Source organism: Anomaloglossus baeobatrachus, chromosome 10, assembly GCF_048569485.1.
Source record: "Anomaloglossus baeobatrachus isolate aAnoBae1 chromosome 10, aAnoBae1.hap1, whole genome shotgun sequence".
Classification (NCBI taxonomy): Eukaryota; Metazoa; Chordata; class Amphibia; order Anura; family Aromobatidae; genus Anomaloglossus; species Anomaloglossus baeobatrachus.
The window spans coordinates 61,366,743-61,385,060 of NC_134362.1; the positions used below are offsets into that span (position 1 = coordinate 61,366,743).

General features: G+C 47.0%; 1 protein-coding gene across 2 annotated transcripts in view; it reads right to left on the reverse strand.

Annotated features, from left to right (window-relative positions):
- The window catches only part of SLC25A22 (solute carrier family 25 member 22), a 104,713-nt gene that overhangs the window by 54,445 nt on the left and 31,950 nt on the right, over positions 1-18,318 (reverse strand). For both annotated transcript variants that reach the window (XM_075326372.1, XM_075326373.1), the window contains exons 2-3: positions 12,023-12,119; positions 8,363-8,488 (exon numbers count right to left, since the gene is read on the reverse strand). In XM_075326372.1, the coding sequence (XP_075182487.1) occupies positions 8,363-8,488; positions 12,023-12,042 (146 nt within the window). In that variant the 5' untranslated portion in view covers positions 12,043-12,119. The remainder of the gene's footprint in view (positions 1-8,362; positions 8,489-12,022; positions 12,120-18,318) is intronic.

Here is an 18,318-nt window from a genome sequence, read left to right on the forward strand (position 1 = left end):
GACCTCCACAGTCACCAGACCTGAACCCAATCGAAATGGTTTGGGGTGAGCTGGACTGCAGAGTGAAGGCAAAAGGGCCAACAAGTGCTAAGCATCTCTGGGAACTCCTTCAAGACTGTTGGAAAACCATTTCCGGTGACTACCTCTTGAAGCTCATCAAGAGAATGCCAAGAGTGTGCAAAGTAGTAATCAAAGCAAAAGGTGGCTACTTTGAAAAACCTACAATATAAGACATATTTTCAGTTGTTTCAAACTTTTTTAAGCATTTCATTCCACATGTTTTAATTTATAGTTTTGATGTGTTCAATGTGAATCTACAATTTTCAGAGTCCTGAAAATAAAGAAAACTCTTTGAATGAGAAGGTGTGTCCAAACTTTTGGTCTGTACTGATATATATATATATATATATATATATATATATATATATTGCATATAAATACATTTTATATAATATAATACATAATAGATATAAAAAACATTTTGCAGCCATTATTACATTGTGTGTCCAGTTCAATGTGTAACATTTGGTGAAAGGTCCTCCCTCTTTAGTGCAACAGAAACCTTACAGGGTTAGTCTCATCTCCAAATCTCCAAGACCCTACCCCAATATGTAGAGCGGGTTTTTTTATGATTATTTTTATTATTATTATTATTATTATTATTATTATTATTATTATTATTATTATTATTATTAATAATAATAATAATAATAATAATAATAATAACAAATGCCTCCAATTAGAAATGTAGTATAGTTCTCCTGATATAGCCATGTCCCTTACCTCATGTGCAGGGCATTGCAGCTTAGGTATCCATGGTTACATCCACTCATAGTGACAGTTAGTTGCTCCTGGTTGTAACCATGGATACCTAAGGTCCTGCAATGCCCTGCACATGAGGTATATAGACATGGCTTTATCAGGAGAACTATACTATGTTTCTAGTTGGAGGTATTTGCTATTAATATTATTATTATTATTATTATTAGACCTACTACATGTTTGGGATAGGATCTTAGGCGGGCTTTGCACGTTGCGACATTGCAAGCCGATGCTGCGATGTCGCACGCGATAGTCCCCGCCCCCGTCGCAGGTACGATATCTTGTGATAGCTGGCGTAGCGAAAATTATCGCTACGCCAGCTTCACATGCACTCACCCGCCCTGCGACCGTCGCTCTGGCCGGCGACCCGCCTCCTTCCTAAGGGGGCGGGCCGTGCGGCGTCACAGCGACGTCACACGGCAGGCGGCCAATAGTGGCGGAGGGGCGGAGATGAGCCCGATGTAAACATCCCGCCCACCTCCTTCCTTCCGCATAGCAGCCGGCGGCAGGTAAGGTGATGTTCCTCGCTCCTGCGGCGTCACACACAGCGATGTGTGCTGCTGCAGGAACGAGGAACTACATCGTACCTGTCGCGGCAGCGTAATTATGGAAAAGTCGGAGCCTGCACCGATGATACGATAACGACGCTTTTGCGCTTGTTCATCGTATCATCTAGGATTTACACACTACGATGTCAAAAGTGACGCCGGATGTGCGTCACTTTCGATTTGACCCCAACGACATCGCACGTGCGATGTTGCAACGTGCAAAGCCGCCCTTAGAGATGGGAATACCTCTTTAAGTACTGAATATCATTTTTTTTTCATTATTTCATTACTGAATGCTTTCAATTAGTTTATTTTTTTTTCCAGATATATTTCCAGCCTTCTTTGTACACACTGCTCAATTTCTACTTCTCATGATCTAAGCAATCTGAAATACATTTAGGGTACTTTCACACCTCCGGTTTTTCTTCTGCGGCACAATCCGGCACTTTGCAGGAAAATCGCAACCGTTTTTTTTTGCTGCCGGTTGCGATTTTCCTGCATAGACTTTAATTAGTGCCGCATTGTGCCGCATGGCCTTGCGTTCCATCCGGTTTTTGCCGCATGCGGCAGATTTAGCCGATGCGGCGGCCGGATGGAACGTTGCCTGGCACGTTTTTTCGTGCGGCAAAAAAACCCGCATCGCGCCGCATTCGGCCGATGCGGCGCATCTCTCAATGCATGCCTATGGCGGCCGGATGCGGCGCGATGCGGCAAATACCGCATTCGGCCGCCGCATGCGGTTTTTGCCACTGCGCATGCTCAGTAGCATGCCGCAAGCGGCAAAAACCGGGCGGGCCGCATGGGAAAAACTTATGCAAAGGATGCGGTGTTTTCACCGCATCCGTTGCATAGCTTGCACAGCCGGATTGAGCCGCAGGGCTCAAGCCGGATGTGTGAAAGTAGCCTAAATAATGTTGAGCCTTTAGGGGTTGAATGTCCATTGTTCTGGAAACACCAGCCGTTCTTTTGTTTGCTAGGACTGTCTTGATCCTCTCAGCGGTGGCTTGTGGTCATTAATTTGGTATAGACTGAGTTTTGCAGGGGATGTTGCATAATGTATATACACTTGTTTCTACTCACATCACAGTCATTCAATCAAAAACAAATCACCAACTTCAGATGTGAAAAATCCTAATCCAAGGGTGTAGCTATAGGGGATGATTGGATGTTCTAGTCTTTTAGAGGGTCCAAATATATGTCTTCTATGTATAGAGACACTAAGGGGTACTTTGCATGTTGCGACATCGCTAGCATCGGCTAGCGATGTCGAGCGCGATAGCACCCGCCCCGTCGTACGGCCGATATGTGGTGATCGCTGCCATAGTGAACATTATCGCTACGGCAGCTTCACACGCACATACCTGCTCGGCAACGTCGCTGTGACCGCCGAACAATCCCTCCTTCAAGGGGGAGGTGCGTTCGGCGTCACAGCGGTGTCACCGCGACGTCACTAATCGGCCGGCCAATAGAAGTGGAGGGGCGGAGATGAGCGGGACATAACATCCCGCCCACCTTCTTCCTTCCGCATTGCCGTCGGGACTGCGGGTTTACACTCAGCGATGTGTGCTGCCGCAGGAGGGGCAAACAACATCGTACCTGCGGTCGACCCGACATTTCTGAAAATGTCCGATGCTACACAGATCACCGATTTTCAACGCTTTTGCGATCGTTTATCAACGCATCTATGATTTACACGTTGCGATGTTGTTACCGGCGCCGGATGTGCGTCACTAATGATGTGGCCCCGAGGATATTTCGGAAGCGATGTCGCAACGTGCAAAGCCCCCCTTAGTGTAAAATTACATGGCGGAGGGGACCTGTTACAGATTTTGTGCATTAGGGCTAAGCCACACGGCGAGAAAATCGGTGCGAGTGGAGTGCGATAAAACATCGCATTCCCCTCGGACCAATTCTAGCCTGTGTGACAGCACACATGAGCGATTATTTTCTCAGCCCTAATCGGACCGAGAAAACAATCGCAGCATGCTGCGATTGTAATCCGAGACTCTTTCTCTCGCACCCATTCAAGTGAATGGGGCGAGAGAAAAATCGCACTGCACTCGCGGTACACCGGTGTACTGCTAGTGCAATGCGAGAATGTCTATAGCCGGCTACACAGGCGAGAGGGAGAGAAATCCCTCCCTCCCCTCCTGAGTGCCGGCCCGCCCCCCACAGCTGAGGTCTGCTCGCACGAACGGACCTCAGTTGCAAGGACACAAGCATGAGACTCGGCTCTGCTGTACTGCCAGCGTGAGCCGAGTCTCATGCAAGGGGATCGCAGTAGTCCCCGTGTGGCCCCGGCCTTAAGCTGACTCTATGCTCCAAATTTGACCAATATTCCATTATTTGGGCAGCAATGGTTAGCATTGCTGTTTTGTAGCACTGAGGTTTGGGGTTCAAATCCCACCAAGAACAACATCTGTGAGGAGTTTGTATGGTTTCCTCTAGAATCTCCAGTTTCCTCCCACTCTGCAAAGCCATACAAATAGAGAATTTATATTATGAGCCCCGATGGGGACCGTGATGATGAAGTCTGTAAAGCACGGTGGCATTTTTGGTGTTATACAAGTGACTAAAATAAATAAAAATTATAGTGGTTTACATAAAGGCTTCCATTAGTTCCATAGACTCACCTAAGTCTGGCCAAATCTAGTTTGGCCTCATTCAAATACGTCTTAAAGGTTTAGGTTTTTTTGCTAACACAAAAATAGTGAGAGAGCTAGATCCTATTTTCATCCACTTTTGACTGTCAATTTTTACCATCAGTATGGTATTTGTTTTAAACGTGTGCAAAAAAATAATCAATTAAATATACACTACACAAATATACTACTCTAACTCATATAATTTTGTATTCATCAATCGTTCTATTATGTGCCACTAAAGACATCCATACTCTATTTGTAATATAAACCTTTTATCATGCAGATAGCATCACTTGGTGTCTGCAGCTGCAGCTCTGATGTTTATATCCATCCCTTCCTTTCCCCAGGCTTACTATGCTGTTACTACAAGTTCCATCATGCATTGCGGTAACCTGTGAGCTAGCAGTGAGCACGCCCACTCCATTCTACTCCCTGTGCTGCTGAAGGTATTTGGAGATACCAAGTGTCAGAGCAGCCCGGGGTAGGTACAAGCCCATCTGGCAATTGCCAGTGTCCCTGTCACTGTGTTTGCTATGCAAATTTTGGTGCTTTTCAGTGCTCCATGTCAGTGATTAGATTATCTAGTAAACTGTTGCGATCTGCAATTTATAGGATGACATATGTACCCATGGACGACACACACAATGACACGCATACACACGGATAACAAACATGTGCTGCCCATGTGGAAGCAGCCGAGCTGCTTGGATCCCTGTTTGCTGTGGCTCGAGGGTCTCTGGACCCAGGGGTCATGCGGCTACTCGAGTGAAAGGGGAGTTATAGTTCGTGACGCCACCCATGGTGTGTGGTAATTGGGAGTACCACCGCTGCCGTTGGGAGTACCCGGGGTGATGAAGTGGGGCAGCTAGGTGTTTTAACCCTCCACGGGTAGGGGGATGCCCCGGGACTCGGTGAGGGGGTGCTGTGGGATGTAGGGGTCACTCTCGTACTCACTCAGTTCATAAACAGACACTGACAACCGGGTAAACCAAGTCTCTGGGTTCCGCTGCCGCTGAGAGGAGCTCATCCGGGTCACGTGTTTTGGGTTGGAAAGTCCTATCCCCCTTGTTGTGCTAGTGCGCCGATTCTGGAGCGGGTGGGAACGAATCATAAAGGCTCTGTTCTCCTCAGGTGAATTATCGGGTTGCCTGAAGCTCCTGCCTGACCTAGGGTCAGTGTACCCCGTCGTGCCTTTGGTCCCGGACCGGTGATAGTGCTAGGCTGCCGGCTGTCCTCCTCAACAGGTCCGAGCACCTCGCTACAATCCCCTGAGATCGGGGGTCCGACTCCTCTAAGCCCAGACCACTATCTGAATACCTATACAGTTCCTTCAGGAGTCACCACTCCCGACTTCCTCTGAGCTCCTCACAGCTCGAGGGCTACTTCCAAGTCTCCTCCTTCAACTCCACTTCTTAACTCTCAACTCACTACACTCCTCACCTCCCCTCCCTGACCCCCCAGGTGGGCGACTCTATTCCACTCAAGCCGTCCACTGGTGTGTTTGGTGGGTGTGGTGCAGGGTGTCTCTAGGAACCAAGAGGGAGGCGGAATACTGCACGGGAGGGCAGCTTGTGCAGTACCTTGTGACGACCCGATAGCCCAGGGGCATCACAAACATGTATGACAAACACACATACACAGATGGACAAAACAAGCCTTTTTTTTTAAACACGTGTGAAAGGGGCTTTAGATCACATAGAGCTCCTGTTCTGCCAGTGACTGCTAATGGAGGATTGTGTGACCAGACCTGTCCATCTGCCTTCTTCAAATCAAAAACACTGCACATGGGAAAGCCGCTTTACTTTTTTTCACGCAATGTTGGCAGTTGGGTGAAAAATGTAAAAGCAACAGTGGGAGTTCCCATACATGTGCCCATACATGTGTCGCGGGCGGAGGAGGGGACGCTGTGCTCTCCCACTGCTCGGGTCTGGCTGCCGCTGCTGCTGCGGCTGCTGCTGCTGCTCGGTGGTGGCTCGAGCGGTGGGCCGGATCCCGGGGACTCGAGCGGCGCTCCTCGCCCGTGAGTGAAAAGGGGATGATTGGTTGTGGGGGTTTTGATTATGGATATTGTCCATGACGCCACCCACGGTTGTGGTGATTTTGTTAACACCACCGCTGCTCTGGACGAGGATCCCGGGAGCGGTGACTGGGAGCAGCTTGGTTGTTAGTTCTCCCCTCCGTGGGTAGGGGGTTGGTTGTCCCGGGGCCCGGTGATGGGATAGGGATGGATGGCAGGCAGGTTACGGGGCCTGGAGAGGTGCAGGGTCGCGGGGGCAGCGCTGTGCCGCACGTCACGGTGGTACTCACTCAGCCCAATGATGAAGACACAGTTCTCGGTAAAACACACGGCTGGATGGACGGGTCCCACAGACGGCTGCGGTGTTGTTGCTCCCGGCAGGTTGGTGGCAACTGCCTTTCCCTGCACCTACGATGTTTGTACGGTTCCAATGGGTTCCCACCGGTAACCCGCTCCCCGGCTTGGATATGGGCCGGAGGAGCCCCTTTTTGCCCGCAGGCGCTGGCCCTGAGAAACGGTTGCCTTGGCGGTGGCGGTGTCTCTCTCACTCGGTTGGACTGTTGCCTTCTGTCGGGACTTGACTGTTTGGAAACCCAGGAGGTCCCCTTCACTAACGGATTCGGCAAATTCACGGCGACTCCTAGCCTTGCCGGGGTCCGAAAAGCCCCTTCCAGATGGTGCTGGCTTCTCTTTGTGTACCGGTCCGGTACCGCCGGGCCACCGCCCGTCCACGGTCCTCACGGTAGACTCCAATCGGCCACTCCTGCAGACAGTCACCACCGTCTGCCAACCTTGCTGATCTGTCCGGGCCACACACCCGGACCAACTTCAGGCTGCTTAGCTGTCACTTTTCTCCTCTCTCAACACTTTTCCTCCTTCCACTTTTGCTGTCAAAACTAGACTCTCCTCTGCACTCAAGCTCTGCCTGAGCTAAACTGACTACAGTTTCCTGCCTCCAGGACTGTGAACTCCTCGGTGGGCGGGACCAACCGCCTGGCCCACCCCCTGGTGTGAACATCAGCCCCTGGAGGAAGGCAACAAGGGTTTTGTGTTCTGGCTTTGGTGTGCCTGCTGGGAGTGTGGGGTGTGTGGGTGTTGTGCTCTGTGGCCCCTGGCTTGTCCAGGGCGCCACACATGTTCATATCCTGTATTTGTCAATAGAAATGTCTGATACGACAAATGTTGATAACCGGATTCTTTCCTATTTTGTACAGCTTAGTAACTGGGTGATTTGCTCAGTAATCAGGCTGGATTCTCTGCCTCGTTATCAGGTTTCCTGCAAACTCAGCATCTGATGTTTGCTTTGTGTGGTTTCAGCATCATATGACTTCTTCCAACATTCAAGGACACAAGATAGGTCAGTCTGCACCACATACGGGGATATTAATCCTCTCCTATATTATGAATTCTATCTGTAAGGATCAATAATCACTGAAATAAAGGATAACTCCAGGGAATTAATGCCCACATGTAGAAAAAATCAGTGCATAGGAGTAGTACATTAGTGATATAAGTGCTATGTGACTATATAATCATGTTAGATCCTTCATAGAACAGCAACCAGAAGTGAAAGACAACTGGTTATAATGGTTAGGTATAGTATATACAGTATCTATAGAAACATATTTTGAAGAACATAAATAGTATAGTTTGTATATGCTGTCAAACTACTCTGCAGTTACTTAGATACAGAATTATTACCTAAGGGTTAAAATTACCAAGCAGATCTTGTTAGTCAATGGGGCGGGGCCAAGCAATGAACCGTCATGGCTGTTCTCCAACCATTCAAAGTTGACATGTTCCACTAAGCCTAAAAAACCTGTGCTTTCAGGCATTGTGTTTTTTTCTTCAATAGAAGCAAAAGTAAACCATTCTGCTGCAATCGTGCATCACGGCTGCAACGTGTGAACCCAACCCTAGAGGCGTAATGGGGCTTTAATCAACAGATCAGTGGGCATGATTGGAGAACAGTCGAGACTGCTCAGTGCTGCCCCCCGATGACTGGAAAGGGGTGGGGGTAGGGGGTGTTCTGGCTCCAGTTCCTTAGTTATGCCCCACCTCTTCCTTGTATGTAAATCTAGTCTTGTTACCAAGGGGGTGTGATCCTCAGGAATCCTCCCACAGAGATGAGATGAAGACCATGCCTCATTGATAACAATTCTAGAATAAATACAAGGATGTGTTGAGGCATGTCTCGGGAACGGAGGAGTTCAGATCAGGAACAAAAGAAAACCAATACTAGATTCAGGAGAATAACGGCATTCACATCCGAAAAAATATATATTTATGGCAAGAAATAGGTCCTCTTTAAGGCTATACCGCTCACTTACATGCTTGTGTACATTCTTTGGCCATTTTGTTGATTTTGTAGTCGAGTCTTAGCTAGATCAATAGGAAAGACGCAAGTGACGCCAATTAGTCCTGCGATTCCTCCATTTATTAGCTTGGCGGGCAAACTGCAAACAGAAGGAACATAAAATAATATGAAGTATTAGATATTACAGCTTTCTATAACACTTAACAGAGCAATAACTATCCACATAATATCCACAGTACACAGAGATACTAGCTGTAGCAGATTGAAGCATTTTTACTAGTGATGAGAGGGCACCACCATGCTCAGGTGCTGAGTACTCATAACTAGTGATGAGAGGGCACCACCATGCTCAGGTGCTTAGTACTCATAACTAGTGATAGCGAGCACTACCATGCTCAGGTGCTGAGTACTCATAACTAGTGATGAGAGGGCACCACCATGCTCAGGTGCTGAGTACTCATAACTAGTGATAGCGAGCACTACCATGCTCAGGTGCTTAGTACTCGTAACTAGTGATAGCGAGCACTACCATGCTCAGGTGCTCAGTACTCATAACTAGTGATAGCGAGCACTACCATGCTCAGGTGCTCAGTACTCATAACTAGTGATAGCGAGCACTACCATGCTCAGGTGCTTAGTACTCGTAACTAGTGATAGCGAGCACTACCATGCTCAGGTGCTCGTTACTCATAACTAGTGATGAGCGATCACAACTATGCTCAGGTGCTCGGTACTCATAACTAGTGATGAGCGGGCACCACCATGCTCAAGTGCTCGGTACTCATAACTAGTGATGAGTGAGCACTACCATGCTCAGGTACTCGGTACTTATAACTAGTGATGAGCGGGCACTACCATGCTCAGGTACTCGGTACTCATAACTAGTGATGAGCGAACACTACCATGCTCAGGTACTCGGTACTCATAACTAGTGATGAGCGAGCACTACCATGCTCAGGTGCTCAGTACTCGTAACTAGTGATGAGCGGGCACTACCATGCTCGGGTGCTCAGTACTCGAACTAGTGATGAGCGAGCACCACCATGCTCGGGTGCTCAGTACTCGTAACTAGTGATGAGCGAGCACTACCATGCTCAGGAGCTCAGTACTCGTAACTAGTGATGGGCGAGCACTACCATGCTCGGGTGCTCAGTACTCGTAACTAGTGATGGGCAAGCACTACGATGTTCGGGTGCTCAGTACTCGTAACTAGTGATGAGCGGGCACTACCATGCTTGGGTGCTCAGTACTCGTAACTAGTGATGAGCGGGCACTACCATGCTTGGGTGCTCAGTACTCGTAACTAGTGATGAGTAGGCACTACCATGCTTGGGTGCTCAGTACTCGTAACTAGTGATGAGCGGGCACTACCATGCTCAGGTGCTCAGTACTCGTAACTAGTGATGAGCGAGCACTACCATGCTCGGGTGCTCGGTACTCGTAACTAGTGATGAGCGGGCACTACCATGCTCAGGAGCTCAGTACTCGTAACTAGTGATGAGCGAGCACTACCATGCTCAGGAGCTCAGTACTCGTAACTAGTGATGAGTGAGCACTACCATGCTCGGGTGCTCAGTACTCGTAACTAGTGATGAGCGGGCACTACCAATGCTCAGGTGCTCGGGTGCATTATTTTATATAGTCCTCCATATATAATAATACATCCCCATAGTCCTCCACATATTATAATGCACTCACATAGTCCTCCATATAGTATAATGCACCCCCCATAGTCTTCCATATATTATAATGCATACCCCATAGTCCTCCATATAGTATAAATCACCCCCACCTTAGTCCTCCATATATTATAATACACTCCTTAGTCCCCTATATAGTATAATGTACCCCATAGTCCTCCATATATTATATTGCATCCCCATAGTCCTCCATATATTATAACGCACTCCAATAGTCCTTCAAATAGTATAACGCACTCCCATAGTCATCCATTTAGTATTATGGCCATTGGCCACAAGTGTACTCAATTATTTAAAAAATAAATAGTCACCTCCCATCATTCCCCCACTGCTGTTGTCTCATCTGCAGCTCTGCACATCTCAGCACAGCGGGTGTGCAGTAGTGACGTCATCATGCACACTGTGCTGAGACTTCAGAGCTCAGACGCAGCCGGAGAATGATGGAGGGTGCGGGACGTTCCCTCTTTCATCATTTATTTCAACTGTATCAGCATCCGCCTCAATCTCAGGCAGGGAGGCCTAGTGCCGGCACTGGCATCGGGGACCCCGGGGACCCCCCAACCCACGGGCCCCATAGCAGCCCTGTGGTCTGCCACTATTGGTATTACACCACTAAACCTATTTCATGGATAAGGGATAATTTTTAAATTTGAGAACATCCACTTCAAGGGTAAGGGGTACTTTGCACGCTGCGACATCACTAGCCGATTGTAGCTATGCCGAGCGCGATAGTCCCCGCCCCCGTTGCAGATGTGATATCTTGTGATAGCAGCCGTAGCGAACATTATCGCTATGGCAGCTTCACACGCACTTACCTGCCCTGCGACGTCGCTCTGGCCGGCGACCCGCCTCCTTCCTAAGGGGGCGGGTCGTGCAGCTTCACAGCGACGTCACACGGCAGGTGGCCAATCGCAAAAGCGTAGAAAATCGGTGATCTGTGTAGTGTCGGTCATTTGCATAATTTCGCTGCAGCAGCAGGTACGATGTTGTTCCTCGTTCCTGCGGCAGCACACATCGCTGTGTATGAAGCCGCAGGAGCGAGGAACATCTCCTACCTGCGTCCTGCGGCTCACGCCAGCTATGCGGAAGGAAGGAGGTGGGCGGGATGTTTACGTCCCGCTCATCTCCGCCCCTCCGCTCCTATTGGCCGCCTGCCGTGTGACGTCGCTGTGATGCCGCACAACCCGCCCCCTTAATAAGGAGGTGGGTTGCCGTCCAGAGCGACGTCGCAGGGCAGGTGAGTGCATGTGAAGCTGGCGTAGCGATAATGTTCGCTACGGCAGCAATCACAAGATATCGCAGCTGCGATGGGGGCGGGGACTATTGCACTCGGCATCGCAAGCATCGGCTTGCGATGTCGCAGCGTGCAAAGTGCCCCTTAGTCCTTACAGGACAGATACACCATAGATTTGAGTGTAAAAAAATCCCTAAAATGATATTACAGAGACAAAGCAATGGATGAAACTTTAAGATATCTCATCAAACGTTGCAGAAAAAAATCCACACTAGAAATAGAATTTTTTTCAGTAAATTTTCTGTTGTACAAACATCACTCTAATTGCATTGATAGGGGATTCTTCAAGTGTCATCCATGCACAAGCCGCACAGTCCTCCTTTACAGGTCATAGACCATTCCTGATAATAGCATTAGGAGGACTCTGAACTTTAGACCTTTATTCTCTAAGAAAGGTGAATGCCAGATTACACTGTAGGAAAATCATCCAAAGCCGTTCAGGAATGGGAGAACTGAAAAGAGTCAAGCTGGGGTTATATATAGTCCTTTATATTGCAATACAATACCATTGGCAGAGTATAGGATTGTTGAGAATGCCCATGTCACGGTAGCACAGAGGGCACCAGATATTCCCGGCACGGACACAGAGAAGTTTCCATGACCAGACACTGGATGCACTATTGGAATATATCACGTCATGTAATGTGAATAATACATATAATTCTTTATTTGTCGTTACCTGATTTGTTTATCAGCCATTTAACAGGAACCTATCCCAGATAAAAGCTCGCGGTCAGTCCTGCGGTGACTATGGCTATGGTCGGGTCGGTCAGCGCCTATGAAAGACAAAGACAAGCTGTTCATTCATATAAACCGAAGATAATCTCACTATTTCCAGCAACCTGAAGACTTTACACCAGAGCCGTCTGCCGGAAAATCCCTCCTTTCTCCCCAGATATAGAACGTTTCAGTACATTTAACACATTCCTCTCTGAGAAATAGTCACTGGAAACCACCACGGATAGCAATAACGACTGCAGAATAAGGCCACGTTCACACTGAGTTTTTTAAGGTTTTCAAAAATTGCAAATTTTAAAAGCCTCTTCAGGAAACTCTGCTTTTTTTTTTAGCAGTTTTTCTTTTTCTGAAGTAGTTTTGAAAAAGTTTTTTATTTTCCAAAACATTCTTTTGCATCCTTCCGAATTGACAGTGCCTAGTATGGAGCGGATTCCATCAGGATCCATTTCAATCAACTGACACACACGCTTTATTTCCACTAAGCCTTTTTTAAAACCTCTTCTGAAAAAAAAATGTTATAAGTACTCGTCATCTGAACAACAAATTGGATTTCCATTGGAAGTAAAGAGGAAATATATTCTAAGCGTTTTTGAAGTGGTTTTTCAGAAGGATTTTGGTCCAAAATACTCCTTAGAGGGATTGTCCACTACTTGTAATCCCTCTTCTAAAATAAAAATAACATTAACTCGCCTCCCGCACCGGTGCTGTCTAAGTGATATCGGTGCTTGGTGTCCCGAGGCTCACTTGACATTGTAATGAATTGTAAGCCATGGAGCCCATAAGCAATTGCTATTCGACTGCTGCACTCTCACGTCTTCAGCTTGTCCGAGGTTCATCAGTAGGAAGTGAGAGTGCAGCTGCCTAATAGTAGCCGCTTACTGGATGCATGTGGTACAACAATGTCATGCGAGCCCCAGGAGACCCAGTGGCGACATTGCTGGAACAGCAGCGGTGTCGATGGTGAGTATATGTTATTTTTATACTACTTCAATTAAGAACATCTTGTCAGGGTAGTGAATAAACCCTTTAAAAACCTATGTGTGAACATAGCCGACAGCTCAACATTTTTGTAACATAACTCTTGTTGATAGTTCCTCATGCGATCAGGGGTACTCCCAGAAGTTTCATCTACAGAGGTGGTGGGGGTAAAATGGGAAGACCACATATGAGGCCCACTATATATATTTGGGTCAATATGTCTACTTTCATGAAAACTACTACAGCTATTGAGTTTAAACGGCTTGTCCCATATTTGAATTCATATAGCTAATGGCGGAAAGCTAATAAAATAAGATTAAAACAAAACAACAGTTACCAGTACAATCCCCCATCACTCCAATGCTGCTGCTATGGTGTTCCCCACTAGTTTTGTTTACTACTGTGCAATGAAGATGTCCTGTATACACGTGACCACTGCAGCTAATCGATGTCCTGAACAATTGCATACCATAAATGCTTTCATTACTGTTAGTTGTTCCCTTTTCTTTATATACACAGCTATGAGATTTATATCAGGTCGTCACAGGGTATTGTGCAATCTTCCCTCCTGTACAATATCCACCTCCTCCTTGGTTACGGGTTCCTCACCTTTGGTGTTGCCAAGAACAAGCTAATCAAAATCCTAGGAACACTCTGCACCCCACCCACCAGACACACCAGTGGCTGACCTGAAGGGAATAGGGTCGCCCACTTGGGGGGTTGGTTAAGGGGAGGTCAGGAGTGTCAGGAGCAGAACAGTGTAGTGTTGGAGGTGAAAGTGAGAGGAGGTGAGGAGCTGGGCTCCTTGAGACTACTAGGTGGCAGACGTTGGTCTGGGCCTGGTAGGAGCTGCACCCCGGTCGCAGGGGATCGTGACAAGGGGCACGGACTGTCGAGGAGGACAGCCGGCGGCCTTGTGCCATCACCAGGCAGGGGCCAGGGCACGACGGGGTACGTGAACCCTAGGTCAGAAAGGGGCTTCAGGCATTCTGACAATTTACCCGACGAGGACGAAGCCTTCAAGATCCGTTCTCCACCCACTCCAAAATTGGGGTACTAGCGCAACAAGGGGGATAGGACTTTCCACTCAGACGGTCCAGAAAATCCCAAGAGTGAACCCTGAGAGCAAGCTCACCCAGTTAGCCATACTGGGGAGCGGGACCCAATTAGTTTCACACTAAAGGGACCAACTAGAAGATGAGGTGCCAAGGCAAAGGTCACAGGCTAACAGGCAACACCAATGGGCACGGGATCCAGGTGTGCTCCCTCCCAGCGGCAGCGGTGTCAAGAACTTTGGTTTACCACAGTTGTCGGTGTCAGCGTTATTGGACTGAGTGAGTACACAGGTGACCTTTACCGTCCCAATGGCACCTCCCCGTCGCCCTCATCGAGTCCCGGGGCATCCCCCCTACCCGTGGAGGGGTTAAATACCTGGCTGCCCACACCATCGCCACCGGGTACTCCCAACTGCAGCGGTGGTACTCCACCTTACCACACACCATGGGTGGCGTCATGAACTTCAAACACAACACCCCGTGTAAATATTCCCCCTTTATTCCGAGTGGCCGCGCGACCCCGACCCCCGGGTCTGGAGATCCCTCAAGCCACCGCGGATCCGGATCCAAGCAGCCCGGCTGCTGACGCGGGGGCGGCACATATACATACCAAGTTCTACTAAGTCAAGAAGTAGATACAGTTGTATTCCATGAGATCTAAATTCAACAGCAGTATCACAAGTCTTGATGGTTTATTACAATGTATCAGTCTGGAGTTAGCTCACAGGGCATTGCCAAGATTTGGATTATAGGAATTTTGCTGTAATCTCAAGGTCACTTATAAATGTGCACATGTAATATGTCCTGTATCCAACATATCACAACAATTGTGCCATACAGGGGCAGACATACCATACGTGCAGCCTGTGCAACCACCAAGAGACAAAACGGTCCATTTTTACATAGAAAGCAGATGACATTGCGTATTTTGATGAGCTCTTGGGTTGTAAAGGGCCCTTTTATGTCTGCATCTCCCAGTGGTACCATAGATTTATCTTTAAAGGGGTTCTCTAAGTTTCGGATATGGATGACCTGTCATAATTATATTTATCCTAGGTATAGGGCATCACTATCAGATTAAAGGGGTATTCCACCCGCCACTCTCATTGATCAGCTCTTTTCAGCTCTAGTGCTAGCTGGATGTTAACATCTGTGGCTGTGGATAAAGATTACCATGTAGTGGCCATTACTGAGAATTGCAGCTTAACTCCTATTCATTCATTCATTCATTCATTCATTCATTCATTGGAGTTGAGCTGTGGTTTGGTGAAACAGCTGTGCTGTTCCATCTCCATTCACTGTTGACACTCTAAGAACAGTTGATCTGTGGCAGTGCTGGGTGTTGGACATCCACAATTCTGATATTGATGACCTACCCTCAAGTTATGTCATTAGTATCCTAATATATAAGAAATAGAGTCCAGGGCCATTAGCATGACACAATTGAAATCTGGGGGCAGAAACAAAAATCGACTTGTTGAGGCATATTCAGGTGTTCCACCCTTACACAACAGTAAAATAACAAAGTAAAAAAAAAATAAAAATAGATGTCACTCACCATCCCATAAAAAACTTCCTGTTTAGAATCTTGTAAAAACATGGCTGCAGGTGCAAGCGGGCGGCGCTGTGGACAACAGCCGTTATGCACCCAGATACAATTAAAAACGGTCTAATACGGAATGACGGGGCATTTAATACCATATTAGGACCTGATAAAGCACATCTGTGCATGAAATGGCCTTCGTCTATAAAGCCATGATTCCGTATTAGGACCTGATGAAGCATACCTGTGCGCAAAACGGTCGTTGTCCATAACGCAATGATTCTGTTTTAGGACCTGATGAAGCACACCTGTGCGCAGAACAACCTTCGTCCATAACACCATGGTTCTGCATTAGGACCTGATGAAGCACACCTGTGTGCAAAACGACCGTCGTCCACAATGCCATGATTATGTATTAGGACCTGTTGAAGTTCACCTGTGCGCAAAACGGCCGTCATCCACAACGCCATGATTCTGTATAGGACCTGATGAACCGCACCTGTACATGAAACAGCCGTCGTTCATAACACCATAATTCTGTATTAGGACCTGATTAAGCACACCTGTGCTCAAAACGGCCATCATCCCCAATGCCATGATTGCGTATTGAGACCTGATGAAGTACACCTGTGCACGAAACAGCTATTGCCCACAACACCGTTATTCCATATTTGACCTCTTGAAGAGCACCTGTGCGCAAAACAGCTGTCGTCCACAACACTGCTCGCCCACTTGCACCCGCATCCATGTTTTTACAGGATTGTGAATGAATTGTTTTATTATGGGCTGTTGAGTGCCACCTGTTTTTGCTTCCTTTCACTTTGATATCATCAGTATATCTTAACCCTTTAATAGACTAACAGAACTCACTATTTTTTTGATTGTGCTCTCTGGAAAGGCTCGGAGTGACTCACGCATTCCGAGCAATTCGTAGAATTTTTCAGCTTTGCCCTAGAATAATCTTTAACATGGTTCCTTTAAATATCTTTCAAAGGCTTAGTTGTTAACCAAAGATTAGCATTTCTTTATCATGGGAATAGTGAGCAAACAAATAGCGCTGTTCTATAGTGAGTGTGATAAGTAATATCATGTGCTCCTGTGATCTCTACATACATATTACAGGGTTTTATGTAGGAAGCCTGGAATATGGAGTGAGCACAAAACAGCCCCAGAGGAGGTACAGTTAGGTCCAGAAATATTTGGACAGTGACACAATTTTCGCGAGTTGGGCTCTGCATGCCACCACATTGGATTTGAAATGAAATCTCTACAACAGAATTCAAGTGCAGATCGTAACGTTTAATTTGAAGGTTTGAACAAAAATATCTGATAGAAATTGTAGGAATTGTACACATTTCTTTACAAACACTCCACATTTTAGGAGGTCAAAAGTAATTGGACAAATAAACCAAACCCAAACAAAATATTTTTCTTTTCAATATTTTGTTGCGAATCCTTTGGAGGCAATCACTGCTTTAAGTCTGGAACCCATGGACATCACCAAACGCTGGGTTTCCTCCTTCTTAATGCTTTGCCAGGCCTTTACAGCCGCAGCCTTCAGGTCTTGCTTGTTTGTGGGTCTTTCCGTCTTAAGTCTGGATTTGAGCAAGTTAAATGCATGCTCAATTGGGTTAAGATCTGGTGATTGACTTGGCCATTGCAGAAGGTTCCACTTTTTTGCACTCATGAACTCCTGGGTAGCTTTGGCTGTATGCTTGGGGTCATTGTCCATCTGTACTATGAAGCGCCGTCCGATCAACTTTGCGGCATTTGGCTGAATCTGGGCTGAAAGTATATCCCGGTACACTTCAGAATTCATCCGGCTACTCTTGTCTGCTGTTATGTCATCAATAAACACACGTGACCCAGTGCCATTGAAAGCCATGCATGCCCAAGCCATCACGTTGCCTCCACCATGTTTTACAGAGGATGTGGTGTGCCTTGGATCATGTGCCGTTCCCTTTCTTCTCCAAACTTTTTTCTTCCCATCATTCTGGTACAGGTTGATCTTTGTCTCATCTGTCCATAGAATACTTTTCCAGAACTGAGCTGGCTTCATGAGGTGTTTTTCAGCAAATTTAACTCTGGCCTGTCTATTTTTGGAATTGATGAATGGTTTGCATCTAGATGTGAACCCTTTGTATTTACTTTCATGGAGTCTTCTCTTTACTGTTGACTTAGAGACAGATACACCTACTTCACTGAGAGTGTTCTGGACTTCAGTTGATGTTGTGAACGGGTTCTTCTTCACCAAAGAAAGTATGCGACGATCATCCACCACTGTTGTCATCCGTGGACGCCCAGGCCTTTTTGAGTTCCCAAGCTCACCAGTCAATTCCTTTTTTCTCAGAATGTACCCGACTGTTGATTTTGCTACTCCAAGCATGTCTGCTATCTCTCTGATGGATTTTTTCTTTTTTTTCAGCCTCAGGATGTTCTGCTTCACCTCAATTGAGAGTTCCTTAGACCGCATGTTGTCTGGTCACAGCAACAACTTCCAAATGCAAAACCACACACCTGTTATCAACCCCAGACCTTTTAACTACTTCATTGATTACAAGTTAACGAGGGAGACGCCTTCAGAGTTAATTGCAGCCCTTAGAGTCCCTTGTCCAATTACTTTTGGTCCCTTGAAAAAGAGGAGGCTATGCATTACAGAGC